General features: G+C 37.1%; 1 protein-coding gene and 2 pseudogenes across 1 annotated transcript in view; 2 read left to right on the forward strand and 1 right to left on the reverse strand.

The window, feature by feature from the left end:
• LOC102860976 (metal-response element-binding transcription factor 2-like) overlaps window positions 1-18535 on the reverse strand; it is a 43191-nt gene that overhangs the window by 14666 nt on the left and 9990 nt on the right. The window contains exons 6-8 of the mRNA XM_006882481.1: window positions 4402-4497; window positions 2862-2930; window positions 1937-2060 (exon numbers count right to left, since the gene is read on the reverse strand). Of these exons, the coding sequence (XP_006882543.1) occupies window positions 1937-2060; window positions 2862-2930; window positions 4402-4497 (289 nt within the window). The remainder of the gene's footprint in view (window positions 1-1936; window positions 2061-2861; window positions 2931-4401; window positions 4498-18535) is intronic.
• Window positions 6335-7612, forward strand: LOC102855845 (annotated as a pseudogene).
• Window positions 16503-16800, forward strand: LOC102855425 (annotated as a pseudogene).

Consider the following 18535-nt stretch of genomic DNA (forward strand, 5'->3'; position numbering starts at 1 on the left):
AAAATTCCTTACTTCTAAGACTACTGCATAGGCTACAAAACCTCAAAAAATATATACTGCTAAAAGCTCACATGAAGCAGAGATAGCTAAAATTCACAAACTGAACTCTATTTCCCCTTATTTATATTTATGCTTTTAATAGTTTATATTCTGAGCTTTTTAAAATCTAAACATTAAAATTTAAATTTGACCTATGAATGACACCATTTGATTTAAAATACTTCTTGAGTTCTTACATGCCCACTTTGCTTTGAACAAGTACTGCCGATTTTCACCATATTAAACATAAAATAAACTAACAGGAATATAAGTATCTCTACACAGGGAGCACTGGAAGACTCATTTTAGAATGCAAACTAATGTACATCACTGACTAAATTTTTAAGGTAACTCTGAAGAACAATAATTATCAGTGTCTTAATCTTTACTTTTCAGATCATTAATTTATTAAAATTTGTGGGATTATGTTGCTCACTTTCCCCCAAATTTTATATTAAAAAAAAAAATCAAACATTTAAAATGGAAATTTAGGAGTAAGTTTACCATTCCAATTTTAAACACCCAAACACTGAATTTCAGTATTATTCTAGATTTTATAACTTAAAGCATTTTAAAACCTACATGCATTTTCTTTTTGCAGCTGATCTACCACTAATTTTCAAACTGTGCATTATGCTTTTCTTACTATCCTATCAAATCCCAATACAACATAAAAAATCTTGCTGTTACTTGATATGAATCTTATCTCTAAAAGCCACAAACAATAAAGACATTCTAACTTCAAATCTATGTGCATCATCTTGCCCCCAAAATAAGGTATAAAATTCACCTCTAACTCCACTGATTGTAAAACCAATTGTTTTCATTTTGATCTATGAATAGTATTATCAGTACTTGAATAATCTAAATAATCTAAGAGGAAAGCTACTAAACTTGTTCTAGATATTTTCCTTTTGGTGCTATGCTAGTCAATAGTTTCAAAATTGTCACTGAAACATCATTACATTTATATTCTTTAAAATAAACGTTTTCATTTTATAAAAATTGTTTACTGTATTGAAGTCTATGAGGGAAAGAATAGTTTAAAAGTATTCTATTTTAGAGCAGTATGTTTATCGTAAGAGTAAGGAATGAGGGTTGCAGAGTGGATTATATTTAGGGTGGTGGTGGGGTTGTGCGGGGGGGGGGAGATTGTGTACCAATGAAGGAGTTTTTCTTTGGCTTTTCAAGGATTTCAAGGAGAGGAGCGAAGGGGGGGGGCAGGGGGGAGGCGGGGAGAAAAGTGCAACAATGAATGAATGGAATTCGGAAATCTCTATAGATGTTCATTGAAATAAAAAAAAAATTTAAAAAAATTCACATATTTTATAAAATATGTTGTCAGAATGGGAGGGCATAATCTTCAATTTAAGTAACCTGACTTGTTATATTTCAATATTCTAACACTACTACTAGATACCATCATTCCTTAAAATCAGGAATATATTAAGGAGGTTGTGTGTGTGTGTGTGTGTGTGTGTGTGTGTGTGTGTGTGTGTGTGTACACACAACATAACCAACAAGACAGGAAAGAGGAGTGTTGCTTACATTTCCTAAGTTTACAGGAAACTTAGAAGAAAAGGAGGCAAAATTATGAGTAAGATAAAGCTATCTCCCATTCTACTACTTTTTAAATCTAATGATCCTTACTTCAAAACAATGAAATAATCAAGTAATTTTCTTTCTCCATGTAAATTTTTCCAAAGTCAACAGGTGATATATACACAGTAGCATGAAGACTGGTCATGCTATTCTTAATAGTTTTTTCACTTCAGACCTAAAAATCAAAATTCTATTAAGACACTTGACCTATGCATGCATCTTGTATTTGTTAAAAGCAAAATAAAACAAAAAAGATACCAAATAGCTAGTGATGTCAGTTCTACAAACCACCTACCTCTCCAGGATGTAATCTATCCCAGTTTTCATTAATGTATGTCATGAGCTCGAGTTCAGAATCAAAGTATTTCTTCTTGTGAATAACACTTAGGTTGTAAAGGCATAGGTGTGCTATATCTACCCTGAAACCCAAAAATAATTAAAATATACAAAGTGATGTTCTGTTATCATAAAATTTTATCATTTCTTCAAAAAATTAGTAATTGAAAACTCAGTGAAATATTTAGGTGACGGAAGGGTTAATACTCTAAGTCAAATTCTCAAAAAAATATATCACTATATGGTAAAACATTAACTAAACATTAGTGTTATCTTGAAGAGTAACTATAAACTAAGATATCTGAATTCTACAAGTGAAAAGCAGACTCTACCTTAAGAAAAACAGCTTATAATTCATCTTTCTGCTTGTTTTCACTTATAGAAGTTATAGGATAATTCACACTCTAACACAATTACTTTATATGTTAAATCTCATCTGTTCAGAATGTATAGACACTTAACAAAATCCCAAGTACTTAATGTAACTCTTTTATTTGTAAATCTCCAAAAGTCATATTTTTTTATGCCTAAGAATTACTATGTTGAAGAAAAAGCAGTCATAAAACCTGCCTTTTCTCTTTATAAAGTTGGAAAAGAACTAGAAATTTAAGCAAAAAGTCTGCAGAAGTCTAAAGGATGTTTGAAAGTTTTATTTATGCCATTCAGCAACAGTCTTAGCAATTTAAACTAGAAAATTTCCAGTGAAGAGGTTATCAGACTTGGCAATAAATTAAAGAAGTAAAGCCATGCAGAAAAGCTTTTTACTAAGTTAGCTAAGTATATTTTTTAAAAAACCAAACAAACAAAAAATAAGAAATATAAACAAACATCTAGACTTAAAAAATACGGTTCTTTTTTTTCTTACTGAAAATATTGACACTTACCATTGCAATGGTAGACGCTTGAGGTATTCTGGTCCAGAACTGCAGACAGAGCAAATAAATGTGTAAAACCTAAGGAAAAAATTATAGGTGAATAAAACTGAGTAATCAAAGCCATGCATAAACTATTTTGCAATTGACTAAAGGATAGCGAAAAGAAAATAAGATATAACTTGAATTTATGGATATTGTGTGTGCTTTTAGGATTTATTTTCCCTTAACAGCAAATAATGAAGTCCATATCTAGACCTCCAGGAGTTCCTAGGTGGTGCAAATGACCAAGTGCTTGGTAACTACTTGCCAAAAACTTGGTAGTTCAAATTCACCGAGAGCCATCTTAAAAATTAGGCATGGTAAACTGTATCTGAAAGATCACACACAGCCTTGATTATCCCCTCCTCTGAATACATGAGGTTGCCATTGAGTTGAAATAAAATTTACAGCAATCCTTTTAATCCTTCAGGTTAAAAAGGTTCTATAATTTACTGATAGGTTCATCAGTACCAAGGAATTGTGATGGCTCTTAGATATATGTCACCAAAACTCCCATTTTGTGTGCTCGCACACACACACAGAGTTTCATTCAATTGCCAAATAACTTGCTAAATAAGAACCAGGGAACACAAAATGACCTTCTTATGGTAACAAAGATAGCAAGTGGCATAAGTCAGGGTATAAACCCATTTTTTAAATGTAGAATATAGTGTTCTATCTTTATCTTCCTAGAGCTATTATATATTGCCTTAATCAAGAGAAGCACATTCAATCTGCTTTTAGAAATTTAGATTTATTGGATAAGTTAAAAGGAGTTCCCATGACACAATGAGTTAAGCATTAATTTACTATCCAAAAGGTAGGATGTTGAAATACACCAACCTTTCTTTGGGAGAAGGATGAGGAAGTCTACTTTGGTAAATATTTCCAACACTGGAAACCCTTTGCAGGTTCTACTCTATCCTATAGAAAGAAGCTTTAAGGGTCACAATCAAATCATGGCAGTGGTGGATTTTTAAAGGATAAGGTACATCCGTATCAAGGTTCTACTGTCTTACTAAATTCTGTTTGGAGCTATTCTTCAGATTCTTGAAATAGAAATATCAGTAACTGGAGTATCACAGAACAATAGGAGTGAATAGACTCACTAATCAAATACATAAACTTTCTGAAATAATATCCAAAAGCATAAAAGTGTTATGTATTTTAAGTATATTATTCAGAGCCCTGGTAGACAGTAATAAATGCTTGGTTACTAACAGAAAGTTTGGTGTTTTGAACCCCCTAGTTGCTCTGGGGCAGTCTGTTCCTATACAGATAATAAGAAAACCCTGAGACAGTCCTCTGTCCTACATGGTTTTGACAAGTCAGAACTGATTTGATGATATCTAACAATAACAAAGGCAAGTAAATTAATCAACATTTCCTTTATAAGGTGATCTCATTTACAAATCAATGTCGTAACTATTTTTAGAAATCTGAAACTGGAAATAAGCAAAATAATACAAGTTAAAAAACTTAACTGATACAATTCAAATGCCCTTCTCACCTGTCTCCAAACAGCATTGGCTTTTGAAGGCATTGCACACAGGCTTCATGAAACCACTGCTTACATTTGCAGCACTGTAGCATCTTTAAATACCAGCTATAAGAAAAATTTTAGATTAAAATTACTAGTTTGTAAGGTAAACGGTCCTTTTTAAAGAGTGCCAATATCCAGAATATAGTTTTCATTAAAGTATCATACTTCCACTATAACTTAGTGCTAAGTATTTTTCTTTATCCAAAATAACTAGTAATTTCAAGTGTTTTAGCCCTCTTCTCTCTTTTTTTAATAACAATTCAAAAGTCTGAAAGATAGACCTGTTATTTCTATGCAACATGTGCTGGACGACTACATAATTAAAGTATCTCTCCAAAACACAAATCTGTTATTTCTTTCACAATTCTCAATATCCTAGGAAAGGTCACTGACATGTACAGCTGATTGTTCATTCACCAAATGCCCTTAGGGAGTTTTAAAAATATGATCATTCCATTTCCTATCCTTGCCGTTATTCTTGTCCATCATATTAATGAAAGGAAGTATTGTAATTTAATAAATTTGGTTAATTATACATATAATCTGATTTCACTAGATATAAAGTCTTTATGATAAAGTTTGCTTACAGTCTGCTTCAGATACCTGAGGACATTAAAATTGAATCTTTGGCTAACTTATCCTTTTTTTATAGTCAGTATAAGGTTTTGATATGTTGATATTTTTACTTGCCAACGAGATGGCTTATCTTTTAACAATTATTCTGTTCAGTAAGTACGTCCCATATTAACTGTATGCCATATAAAGGTAAAGTACTAAGATGATATAAAAACAGATCATTCAATCAACAATGTTTAGAGATCATTGTCTACATTCTAGGTATGCTACTATGTGCTGAAGGCAGTGGCTAATAATAAGAAGATAGTTCTTGCCCTTCCCATCTGTCTCCAAACAGCATTGGCTTTTGAACAGCATTGCACACAAGCTTCATGAAACCACTGCTTACATTTATGGCATGGCAGCATCTTTAAATATTTAAAGATCAATGAGTAACCAGCCTCATAAAAAAAAAGTCTTAAACTGAATGCCATGAGTAAATCATAAAGGAAAACGATCAATCTGTTCTTCTCTTTTTAAAGTAATTCAAAGAAACTAACTAGGATGTTAACCCTGGTGGCCTAGAAGTGGTAAGAAGCTTGCACTATAACTGTAAAGGCACACAGTTCAAGCCAACTAGCTGCTCCTCAGAAGGATGGACAATCTCCTCACATGACTCACATGATTCACTGACTCTGAAAAACCCACTGGAGGGCCAGCTATGGGATGGTATCGACTAGATGGCACAACAAAAAGGATATCAACTAGTGACTGGGAAGAATAAATAAAGGTTAAGTCAAAACCAAAAATACCTTAAGATCAAATAATAAGTAGAACAAAAAACTAAAAACAGCATTCATTCATATATTCATTAATTTATGCTTTTATCACTGAGTATCTCCCGCGTGCCAACATTCCCCTTAGACAGCATCTTATACTAGACAACAGAAGGACAAGGGAGCTTGGTGGCCTAGTGGCAAGAAGCTGCACTGCAATTCCAGAGGTCTTCGGTTTGAATCCAGTCAGATCCAATTTGACGATACTCAGAAAGAAAATATTTAAAAAAGAAACTAATTTTTTAAAAAAAAGATCAGGACAAAAACTCAGTAATAGAACTTAAATTGGATACATAAAAAGTTCACGTTAATGCTTAAAAAAAGAAGTCTGTGTGTGCATGGATGTGTAGCATGGATGAAACTGGATGATGACATTGCAAAGTGAAACAAGTCAATCTCAAAAGGACATCTAGGACTGAGGCCCTGGTTTTCCTTCTCCTGCCGTAGGGCTGGAGCCCCTGATGGTGTCCCGCTGCGCTCAAGTCTGGCCAGTGCCACGTGTCTCCGCAATGCCCCCCAAGAAACAGGCTCAGGCCAGGGGCAGCAAAAAGGTGGAGCAGAAAAAGAAGGAGAAGACCATCGAAGACAAAACTCTTGGTCTGAAGAATAAGAAAGGAGCAAAGCAGCAGAAGTTTATCAAAGCTGTCACTCAATCAAGTTAAATTTGGTCAGTAAAATGCACGCCAGGTAGCACAAAGTGAAGCTGAGAAGAAACTGAAGAAAGATGACAAGAAGAAGGAGTTACAGGAGCTAAATGAATTGTTCAAACCTGTAGTTGCTGCTCAGAAAATAAGTAAAGGTGCAGATCCCAAATCCGTAGTATGTGCGTTTTTCAATCAAGGACAGTGTACTAAAGGAGATAAGTGTAAATTTTCTCATAACTTGACTTTAGAGAGAAAATGTGAAAAACAAAGTGTTTACATTGATGCAAGAGATGAAGAACTTGAAAAAGATACCATGGATAATTGGGATGAGAAAAAACTGGAAGAAGTGGTGAACAAGAAGCACGATGAGGCGGAAAAGAAAAAACCAAAAACTCAAATAGTTTGCAAGCATTTCCTTGAAGCTATTGAAAGCAACAAGTATGACGGGTTTTGGGTATGCCCTGGAGGAGGTTAATACGTGCATGTATCGGCATGCCCTACTCCTGGATTTGTGTTGAAAAAAGATAAAAAGAAAGAAGAGAAAGAAGATGAAATTTCATTAGAAGATCTCATTGAGAAACAGCGTTCTGCCTTAGGTCCCAATGTTACCAAAATCACTCTAGAATCTTTTCTTGCATGGAAAAAAAAAGACAAGAAAAGATGGACAAACTTGAACAAGATATGGAAAGAAGGAAAGCAGACTTCAAAGCAGGGAAAGCACTAGTGATCAGTGGCCATGAGGTGTTTGAATTTCGTCCGGAACTGGTTAATGATGATGATGAGAAAGCAGATGATACACATTACACGCAGGGAGCAAATGGAGATGAGGTTGATGATTCTATGAGTGTAAATGACATAGGTGTAAGCCTGTACATTCCAAAAGATGTAAATGAGACAGGTATTACTGTTGCCAGTCTTGAAAGATGCAGCACATACACATCAGAAAAAAATGAAAACAAATTAAGTGAAGCTTCAGAAGGTCAGGCTGAAATTGGGGCAAGAAGTAATTTGGAAGAGGACAACGAAGGGGAGGTACAGGGAAATGGAGCCATTGATGCTGTTTCTGTTGATGAAAATCTGTTCACTGGGGAAGCTTTGGATGAACTAGAAGAAGAATTAAACACACTTGATTTAAAAGAATGACACTAAACAACTTAATAAACAAATGACTTAAGTCAGCTCAGTATGAGTTGAAAGTGACTATGTAAATTTTGTTCCACCTAGAATTCTTCAACAGGATATATGTTTCTTTACCATGCTGATGCTGGAGAGCTTACTCTCCAAAAAAAAAGGAATGTTCTCCCTACTTCTTCTCTTCCAACTTTGACTACATCTCATAGTAAGTTCAGAGTAGCTCATGGTAAATTTAAATGTGGTCATTTCAGAAAATGATTGTTAACTGTCCACTCAAGAAGTATAACTGCTTTTCCAGCTTTTGATTTTCATTGGGCATGTATTATTACCAGGAACAACATAAATCCAAATATAAAAGATTTCATTTAAAAAAAAAAAAAAAAGGACATCTACTGTATGGTCTATTATAAAAAGTTAAGAAAAGATATACAGGTATGAGTTATATAATGTCCTACCATACCTATTCATGGGTTTGGGAAAAGGAGTATGTTTAGAGGGGCATCAGGAAGCAAGGCTTTCAGACAATGAGTGGCAAATAGGTTTTATCCTTCATCCCTCAGGACTTCCTCTTCTAATGAAGTTCTCCCAGGCTACTCAGAGAGGACAGTGCTTCCAGAGGTGCCTAATCACAGAAGCAAGTCTGTAAACTCTATGACCTAGAAGCTAACACTGTTATAGCAGCTTGCCTGGAGGTTACTTTAATGAATGCGCACTAAATGTACACAAAGGCATATCATATATACAGCATGGTGCTTGTACAATGTCCAAAGCAAGCAATGTCCTTTTTCACAGAACATATCAAGTACATTAAGTGCAACACATCTGTACAATGTTGTTGTTGTTATGCGCAATCCTGTGCCAATCTTATTGTCTCTGACACATCTACCCCCATGACTCCACTCACTGAGTCAATTCATCTCATTACGGGTCTTCCTTTCTTGAACTGTCCCTCCATCTTTCCAAGCACCTTTCCCTCTCTAAGCACTGGTCCTTCCTTGCAACACGTCCAAAGCATGATAGATGAAGCTTCAGAATGCTTTTCTCCAAGGAGCTGCCTGATTTCATCCAACCTGTATGTTCTAGTAGTCTACTCAATACTCTTCTCCAGCACCAAAGCGCAAAGGCATCAATTCTTCTTCTATCATCCGTAGTCACCGTCTAGCTCTCTGACGCACAGCAAGTAGTAGCAAACACTACAAACTGGATCAGGTGCACCTTAGTCTCCAGACTGACATCGTTGTTCTTCAGTACACTGGAGACGTGACAGCAGACTTTCCCAATGCAATTCTTTTCACTTCCTAGCTTCTGGTACCAAGAGTATTGGTTGTGGAGCCAAGCAAACTGAAACTCAACAATCTCAATCTCTTCACCATCTATCATGACATGTCATGATGGCACAACAACAACAACAACAACAACAAAAAACCAACAAGCTAGTGACTGAGAAGAATTACATAAAGGTTAAGTCAAAAACAAAAATACCTTAAGATCAAATAATAAGTAGAATAAAGAACTAAAAATAGCATTCATTCATATATTTATGCTTTTATTACTGAATATCTCCCATGTGCCAACATTCCCCTTAGACAGCATCTTATACTAGACAAGAGCAGGTGACAATCTTTCTTTTCTTGATTTTCTTGATGTTGAGCTTCAATCCATACTGAAGGCTCCAAGTCCTTGAACTTCTGCAACAAGTAGTTCAGGTCCTCCTCAGTTTCAGCAAGCAGATTCAGCATAATGCAGATTGTTGATGAGTCTTCCTCCAATCCTGATGCCACATTTCTTCTCATACAGTTCAGCCGCCTGGTTCTGCATAAAGACTGAAAAGGTTTGAAGATAGGGCACATCCCTGGCGTACACCCTTCCTAATTTTGAACCTTGCAGTGTTCTGATGACTGCCCCTTGGTCAAAGTACAGGTTTCACATTATCACGATCAAGTGTTCTGGGATTCCCATTCTTTTTAGTTAGCCAGAGTTTGCTGTGAACCATACAGTCAACTGCCTTTGTATAATCAATGAAATACAGACATTCCTCTGCTTTCAGCCAAGATCCATCTAACATTCGCTATACTATCCCCAGTACCACAGCCTCTTCCAAACTCAGACCGCACTTCTGGCAGTTCTGTTATTGTGCTGCTCCAGTTGTTTTTGGATCATTTTCAGCAGAATCGTGCTTGTATGTGATATTAATGGCATTGTTAGATTATTTCCACACTCTGTCATGGCACCTTTCTTTGGAATGGGAACAAATATGTATCTCTTCTAGTTAGTAAGCCAGACTGGCCAGGTGGTTGTGCCAAGATTTCTTAGCAGAACTTGGTGAGCACATCCAGGACTATATGTCAACTGGTATGCCATCAATTCCTGGGGACTTGTTTTTGCCAAATCTTTCAGAGCAGCTTGAACTTCTCCCTTCATCATCACAGGCTCTTGCTCATATATTGTTTCATAACATTCTTCTGTATCCGTCAATTCCTTTTGGTACAATGATTCTGTATATGTCTTTCATCTTCTTTTAATGCTTCCTGGATCATTTAATATTCTGCCCAAAGCATCCTTAAGTATTATAACTCGAGGCTTAATCTGTTCTTCAGTTCCTTAAGCTTAAGAAATGTTGAGTGAGCTCAGCCATTTTGATTTTCTGACTCCAATTCTTTGCACATTTCATTATAATACTTTACTTTGTCTTCCTGTACTGCCCTTTGAAATCTTCTTTCAGCTCCTTAATGTCATGATTTCTTCCCTTTGCTTTGGCTATTGTCTATTGGTCAAGTGGTACAAAGATTTGTTTTCCTGATACTGAGATGTAATCCATACTGAAGGCTGTATTCCTTGATCTTCTGCAACAAGTGCTTCAAGTTGTCCTCACTTTCAGAAAGTAAGGTTGTGTCATCTGCATAGCGCAGATTATTGATGTGTCTCCTTCCAATACTGATGTTGGAGAAGCTCAATACTGGCAATCAAAACTAGGCCAGGGACATGAGATCAAGGACTGTAGTCTTTATGAATTGAAACTCAATATCAAGAAAACAAAGACCACTGAGCCAATTAACAGCTTCAAGATGAATGGAGAAGAGATTGAGATTGTTGATAACTTCACCTTGCTTGATTCTATAATCAAGTCTCTTAGCACCAGCAAGCAGGAAATCAAAAAACAAATTGCATTGAGAAAATCTGCTGTCAGAGATCTCTCTATAGTACTGAAGAGCAATGATTTCAGTCTGGAGACGAAGGTGCACCTGATCCAGACTATGTTCTGGACAGGATGGAAACGGGCTGCTCCCTGGAGGTGACTCAATGGCACATCACAACAACAAAAGGAAACACTGAGTAGAAAGCTGCTAGATGAAAGGTTCCAGGTTTTACCAGCTCTGTCATGACTTTCCAGATTCTAGTTTGTGGATGTTTGTGGAAGAGGACTATCGAATCACTGCTCCTGATCCTCGCTGCCCAGAAACACCTAGCCCTGAGCTGAGCGCTTCCTGATAAGCTCGCCCTGCCCCCGCCAACTTCCCATGCAAACCACCTGCTTCCTTACCAGCTCCTATAAAATGGGTCCACCTTTGTCTGCCTGCCCACCATTTCTGACCCTTGTCATTCTGCTACGAGCACTTGGCATCCTTCTCAGACTGCTCAATAAAGGTCTTTTTGTTAATTGGTAGGAAAAAAAAAACCAAAACAACAAAAACTAGGCCAGGGGCAGATTGTGGGTCAGATCATCAATTACTCATATGTAAGTTCAAATTGAGATTGAAGAAACTGAAAATAAGTCCACAGAAACCAAGATATGATTTTGAATCAATTCCATCTGAATTTCATGATCGTCTTAAGAGGTTTGAAGCAATGAATACCAATGAAAGAAGACCAAATCAAAAAGATCATTATAAAAACAGAAGGGAGTGTCAAGAAGTCAAATAAAGGAACATATGTCAAAGTGAAAAAGCTGAACAGATGAATCCAAAGGGCAGCTCAAGAGAACAAAGTATTATAATGGAATGTGCAGAGAGCTGGAATTGGAAAACAAAAGGGGAAGAACCAACGCTGCATTTCTCAAGAAACTGAAAAATAAATTTAAACCTCATGTTGCAGTACTGAAAGATGCTATGGGAAATCTATTAGACAGCCCAGAAAGCATCAAAAGAAGATGGAGGGAATGCACAGAGTCACAATGTACCAGAAAGAATTAACTGACACTGAAAAATTTCAGGAAGTACCATATGAATAGGAGCTAATGGTAATGAAGGAGGAAGAAGAAGCTGCATTGAAGGCATTGGTTAAAAATAAGGCCCCAGGAATCAATATGAGATCAAGTGACTTTTTTCAATTAACAGATGCAGCCTGGATGTACTCTCCAGTTTATGCCAGGAAATTTGGAGGACAGCTGTCTGGACAATGGATTGGAAGAGGTCCACATCTGTTACCATTTCCAAGAAGGGTGATCCAACTGAATGTGGAAATTATTGAACAGTATCATTGATATCACATGCAAGCAAAATACTGCTGGAGATCATAAAAAAATGGTGGAAACAGTACATAGATAAGGAAGATTTCAAAGAAGCTCCTGCACCAAGGATATCACTGCTGATGTCAGATAGATCCTGGCTGAAAGTACGAAATACCAGAAGAATGTCTATTTGTGCTTTATTGACTATATGGATCATTTCATATTCATGTGTGTTTATAAACTCAAAAATATATTACAAAGCACATGGGGGCACAGTTAAAGAGACTTTTCTAAAGATGTTCAAACATCTTCATAGCATTGGTTTACTGGATTGATTAAAAAGCTCGAGATAATAGTTTCATGTCAACTGTTGTAGTACAATAGTTAATAATGTTTTACCTCTCAGTATGGTCAAACTGAGGAGGACCTGCAGTGCTTGCTGCAGAAAGTCAAGTACTGTAAGTAGTCTTCAATATGGAATGAAGCTCAACATCAAAAAAATAAAGACTCTCACCATTGGGCCAATTGGTAGCACCATGATGGACAGAGAAGAGATTGAGGTTGTTAACAGTTACAGCTTGACTCCACAATCAACACTCTTGGCACCAGCAGTCAGGAAATCAAAAATAACAAATTGCTTTAGGTAAACCTGCTGTCAGGGACCTTTCCAGTGTACTGAGAAGGAACAATTTCAGTCTAGAAATCAATGTGCACCTAATCCAGCCCATGTTCTTCGCAATTACCTGCCATGCATCAGAGAGCTGGGCAATGACTAAGGAGGAAGGCAGAATTGATGCTTTTGAACTGTGGTGCTGGAGAGGAGTCTTGAACATACCATGGACCACCAAGAAAACAAAGGTCTCTCTTGGAAAGGGTGAAACCAAGTTTCCCCTTGGAGGCTAGGATTTTGATTCTCCATCTTACATACTTTGGGCATGTGGCCAGGAGGGACCAATCCTTGGAGACGGACATTATGCTTGGAAGAGTAGAGGGACAGTGCAAGAGAGGAAGATTCCAGATGATATAGATTGATAAAGTGACTAGCGCTACATGGGTAGGTGTGTCAAAGTCAGGGAGATACTGGCTCAGGACAGAGAAGGCTTCAGAGCTATTGTACATAAGGTCACTGTGAATTGTAGGTGACTTGACGGCACATAACAACAACAACAACATGGTGAATAGTTTCTTGGGTCCTAAAATTTTAAGTTAGGAAGCTGTGGTTTTTCAAGTAACTAGCTAACACACCTATTGGTCTCCTGGTCTGGGACAAAAGAGAATGAAGGAAAGCAAAGACTCAAGAAAGAAAACAGTCCACAGGACTGACAAGCAACACAAACCAAGGTACCTTCGAGAGTGAGAAACACAGGCTCCTCTGTATTCTGGTATGAACACAATAGAAGGTCCCACGTAGACTAGGAGAAAACTGTAGAATAAAAGTCAAATTAAAAAAAAAAAAGGCCAGACCTAGTGGTCTAATGAAGGCTAGAAGACTACCCAAGATGCTTGTCCTTTGAACTTGGAAATGTATTCTCTCTTTTTTAAAAAGAAAAAAAAAATTATTATTTTTTTTGTGTGTGTACCATCAAATCAGATCTGACTGGTACAGGAGGAGACTGTCCCCCTTTCTCCAGCAGAGCATCTGGTGGATTTGAACCGCACATCTCTAGGATTACAGAGCAGCTTCTTGCCACAGAAATGTATACTTCCAGAGCACCTTTCAGTGAAACAAGAAATTTACTCATAAAATAAACATTATCACTCAGAAGTAAAGTGTTCCCTTAACAATTAACAATGTAAGAAAGAAAGAAAAGTCAACTATTTACCCAAAAGATGCAAAAGCAAAGGAGGAAAGGAGTTAGATTAATGGAAATAGAATGGAATAAGAGTGCTGACATGTTGTGAAAATATAACCAGTGGCACAGGACAATTTGGGTAAGTAAAATGTTACGTTCAATTTTAAACTGCTGGGTGCAGGGGGAGGGGGAGTTGTCCCCAACACAGTGTTGTTCAACAGTCAACTATGCAACCCTTCTCTGCAACAAAAGCATAACATTGAAAACTTTTAATAGCCTTGTTACAGTCTGCACCTGTCACAGTACCACATTATTCAAATCCTGACACTATATTTCAAAAATAACTTTCAAACGCTGAACAGCAACAGAAAGTGCTTTGGAAATCATGCATAAAGACTGTGCTAGAACAAAAGATTTTAGCCTAAAAATGAGAATGCATTCTGTATGTGTGCCATGAGATTGGAAATGCTTGTTGACTTAAAAGTTATTTTCAGGGTTACCTCCCTGAATTGTATTCCTCAAAACACAAATCAACATAGCTAATTCGTCAATAATATAATAATGTAATCTGGTAGTTATATAATGATATAATTTGTGATCAACAAATTAACTGTATCAAATTTAACACCTTTAGCCAAGACGTAGCATCAATTAAAAGTAAAGGAAATTTTGCTAATGCCTGCATCATTTTTTACCTTATTAGAGAGAAAAGAACAGATGGGGGTAGTGGGGAAGCGCCTAACAACCACCAAGAAAGAAGAACTGGTAATGGAATGTACCCTACAGTCTCTCCATGAATAACCTCCTAGAACTGGAGGAAGACTGATGTCAAGACATATGGAAATCTCCAAAGGAGGGCAAGGAAGAAGTTCAAGCTGCACTGACGGCACTGGCAAAAAAGAAAGACCCCAAGAATTGGTATTTACCAAAAGAAAAGTTTTAATAGATACAGAACTGGCTGGACATGTTCACTAGTCAATGTCAAGAAATTTGGAAAACAGCTACCTGACCAACCAACTAGCGAAAAGAGCCATTACTTGTTCCCATTCCAAATAAAAGGTGATCTGATGATAAAAATAGTAATTATCAAACACTTCATTTACAACATATGCAAGTAAAATCTTATTAAAAGAATATTGAAAAGTGACTAGAACAGTACATCAAAAAGAACTGCCTAAAAGGAATATATGATTAGGTATTATTTGCATAACAACAGTCCAGAATAAGAGCTGCATAGCAAAGTGAGCTGGGGGGATGCAGTTATAACAATGAAAGAATTTTTTTTTCAAAGAAAAAAGCAAACTGGGGGCAGGTGGGCAGGAGAAAAAATGTGCAACAATGAATGAACGGAAATCTAAGTTCTCTATAAACTTTCACTAAAATCTCAATTTAAAAAAAAAAAAACCTGCCAAAATTTCAAGGTAGATTCAAAAGAGGCCATGGCATGAAGAATATGATTGCTAATGTCAAATGAATCTTGGCTGAAAGGAAAGAATACCAGAAAAAATTGTTTATCTATGATTAATTGACTATACAAAGGCATCTGACTGTGTGGATCATAACAATTTATGGTTAATATTGAGAAGTATGGGAATTTCAGAACACTTAATCACACTCATGTAAAGCCTAGACCTAGACCAAGAAGCTTATTGTCAGGACAGAGCAAGGCAACACTATACGGTTTAAAATTAGAAAAGGTATGTGCCCTTTCTCTATACTCATTAAATCTGCATGCTGAGCAAATCATTGTTGTTGTTGTTGTTATGTGCCGTCGAGTCGCCTGCGACTCATAGTGACCCTATGTACAACAGCCCTAAACTCCGCTCTGTCCTGTGCCAATCGCACTGTCTCTGACACTCCCAACCCAATTATCCCAGTCACTGAATCAATCCAGCTCATAGAGGGCCTTCCTCTCCTGCGCTGTCCCTCCACCCTCCCAAGCATGATGTCCCTCTCCAAGGACCGGTCTCTCCTCACAACATGTCCAAAGTATGTTAGACGGAGCCTCAGAATCCGTGCCTCCAAGGAGCCACCCAGTTTAACCCTTTCCAGGACAAATCTGGTTGTACATAGGGTTCTCTAAATCTGAACATTCACATTGAGACAGACTAGGAAGAAGGATTGGCCATCCACTTCTGAAATAGCAGGCCTCTGAAAACCCTATGAGCAAATCATTAGAGAAGTCAAATCATATGAAGAATAATATGACATCAAGATTGGAAGTAAACTCATCAGCAACCTGCATTATTCAGAAGACACAACTTTCACTGCAGAAAGTGAAGAAAGCACTTGCTACAAAGATCAAAGACTACAGTCTTGAATATCAATCAGTCAAAAACCTCTCCAAATTGGGGGGGGGGGGGGGGTGCAGAACTAATCATGGAGTAGTACAATTTGATGTGTGGGAGGATGAGGGAAATTGGAAGAATCTGTTCTCAAAAAGAATGTATTTGAATTCTGTAAATAAATTAATATTAAAAAATGAACATGAATGATTGTATGAAACACAACGGGGGGGGGGGAACACAAAAACCCCCCCAAAACAAAGACCAGCTTAGGCTCCATCTGCTCTCCGCCAGATCTGGTTCCTCCACCCTGTCTCCTCCCCTGCACCACGTGCATGCTTCCCTCACTGCCATGCCTCCAAGACCTTACCAAAATGTCATCTCAAATGGAACATGCCATGGAAACGATGCTGTTCATTTTTCACAAATTTGCTGGAGATAAATGTACCTAACAAAGGATGACCTGAAAGTACTCATGGAGAAAGAATTCCCTGGATTTTCAGAAAACCAAAAATGTAAAACTCTGGCTGTGGAAAAAAAAAGAAGAAGGATTTGGACCAGTACCGAGACAGGGAAGAGGGCATTCAGAGCTGCTTTTCTCTGATTGCTGAGCTCACCCTCACATGTAATGACTATCTTGTAGTCCATACAAAGCAGAAGGGACAGAAGTAGACACAGGCAGCATTTAAGGAAACACTCCCATCCTTTCTGGAGTTATCTCAGAGTTGTTTAAGTAATCTGCCCTCCAACTTTCCCCTGTTCAGGGTTTTCATGAATGAGCAGACTGGGGTCCTTTGAACATTTACAAATAAAATTCAACCCCCATTTGACAAGGAGAGAAACTTTTGATTTTTATACTGTTTGCATCCTACTGCCCTCCATAAACAAATTTCTTTTTTAATACCTAAACCAACTTTCCAAAGTGCTAAAGAGGAATGTCAATTTAAAGAATAAGGTGTGCCTGATCCAAACCACTGTCTTTTCAATTGCTTTCTATGCATCTGAAAGTTGGGCAATGAGTAAAAATGACAGAGGAATCAATTTTTGAGACGTGTTGGAGAAGAGTACTGAATATCCCACGGACTGCCAAAAGAACAAACAAGTCTTGTCTCAGAAGGAAGTACAAGTAAGCTCTTTAGAGTCAAAGATAGTAAAACATCATCTCACATACTTTAGACAAGTTGTTAGGAGAAGCCAGTCCTTGGAAAATGACATCAAACTGGGAAAGGTGGAAAGTCAGCAAAAGAGATGAAAATCCCTAACAAGATGGACTCACACAATGAGTATAAAAATGGGCTCCAAAAAAAAAAAATGGGCTCGAGAATATTAAAGATCGTGAAGACAGTGCAGGAAAGGACAAGGTTCAGATTTGTTGTTCACAGGGTCACTACTAGCTGTAGTCAACATGATGGCACTTAATAACACTACCACTATGGTTTAAGACCTCTTCTATAAAAAATTAAAGAAAAAGCTGTGTTGCAATCCCGAAAATGAATGGTTCAAATCCACTAGCTGCTCCGCTGGAGAAGGAGAAGTTCTTCTATGCTGGTCAGATCTGATCTGAGGATACACTAGGGGAGCGGGGGGGCAGGGCAACAACAACAAAAAAAAACAATTAAGGAAAGATACATAGAATCATTTTGGACAGTTTTTAAGGACAGAAAGGGAGTAGAGAAGAATAAAAATGAACAGATAAAATGGGTAAAGGAAAGGCAATTTAAAATAAAAAGCTGATCAGACAACATAATTAATCACATTAATCAATGATAATTGATGTTATAAAATAAAATGTGTAGGAATGACTGAATGAAAAATCAGTCTGATTTTTAAACTTCCACTCAAATAAAAACAAACAAAAAATGCACTTTCCTCAGATTCATTCCAATTCACAGAAACCCTCCATCAGATTTCAAAAACTATGCACCTTTTTTACAGGAATAGACTGCCTGTCTTTCTCTCACAGAGCACCTGGTGGACTTGAACTGCCGAACTTTCAGTTAGCAGTGCAACATGCATCACACCAAATCAGCGTCCTTTATAACCTTACTAGGAAATAATTTATAACAACTGTTTGGTATCTATCAAAGTAGATTCCTTAGAGTTCCTAAAGAACAAATAAAATAACATGGTTAAGCTCAAATATTCTGGTTAAATATCCTGATTTTCACATTTCTTTTGTGTGTGCGTTTTATTCCCCCCCCCACTAGTTTATTTACAAAACTGTAATATACATTTAAACAAATCTTTCAATTTCCCTCACCCCCTCACCCATTAAATTGTACAACCCAATAATTGATCCCTCCTCCCCCTGCACAGCCAGATCCCTCTGCTTCCATCCTCTTCCACCCATCTTGGATCCTTACACTCATTCTGCAATAATGGTTTTATACAATATTTATCCTTGTGG

The sequence above is a fragment of the Elephantulus edwardii genome, unplaced genomic scaffold (assembly GCF_000299155.1).
Source record: "Elephantulus edwardii isolate Elephantulus edwardi_28Jun2011 unplaced genomic scaffold, EleEdw1.0 scaffold00020, whole genome shotgun sequence".
In the NCBI taxonomy this organism is placed as follows: Eukaryota; Metazoa; Chordata; class Mammalia; order Macroscelidea; family Macroscelididae; genus Elephantulus; species Elephantulus edwardii.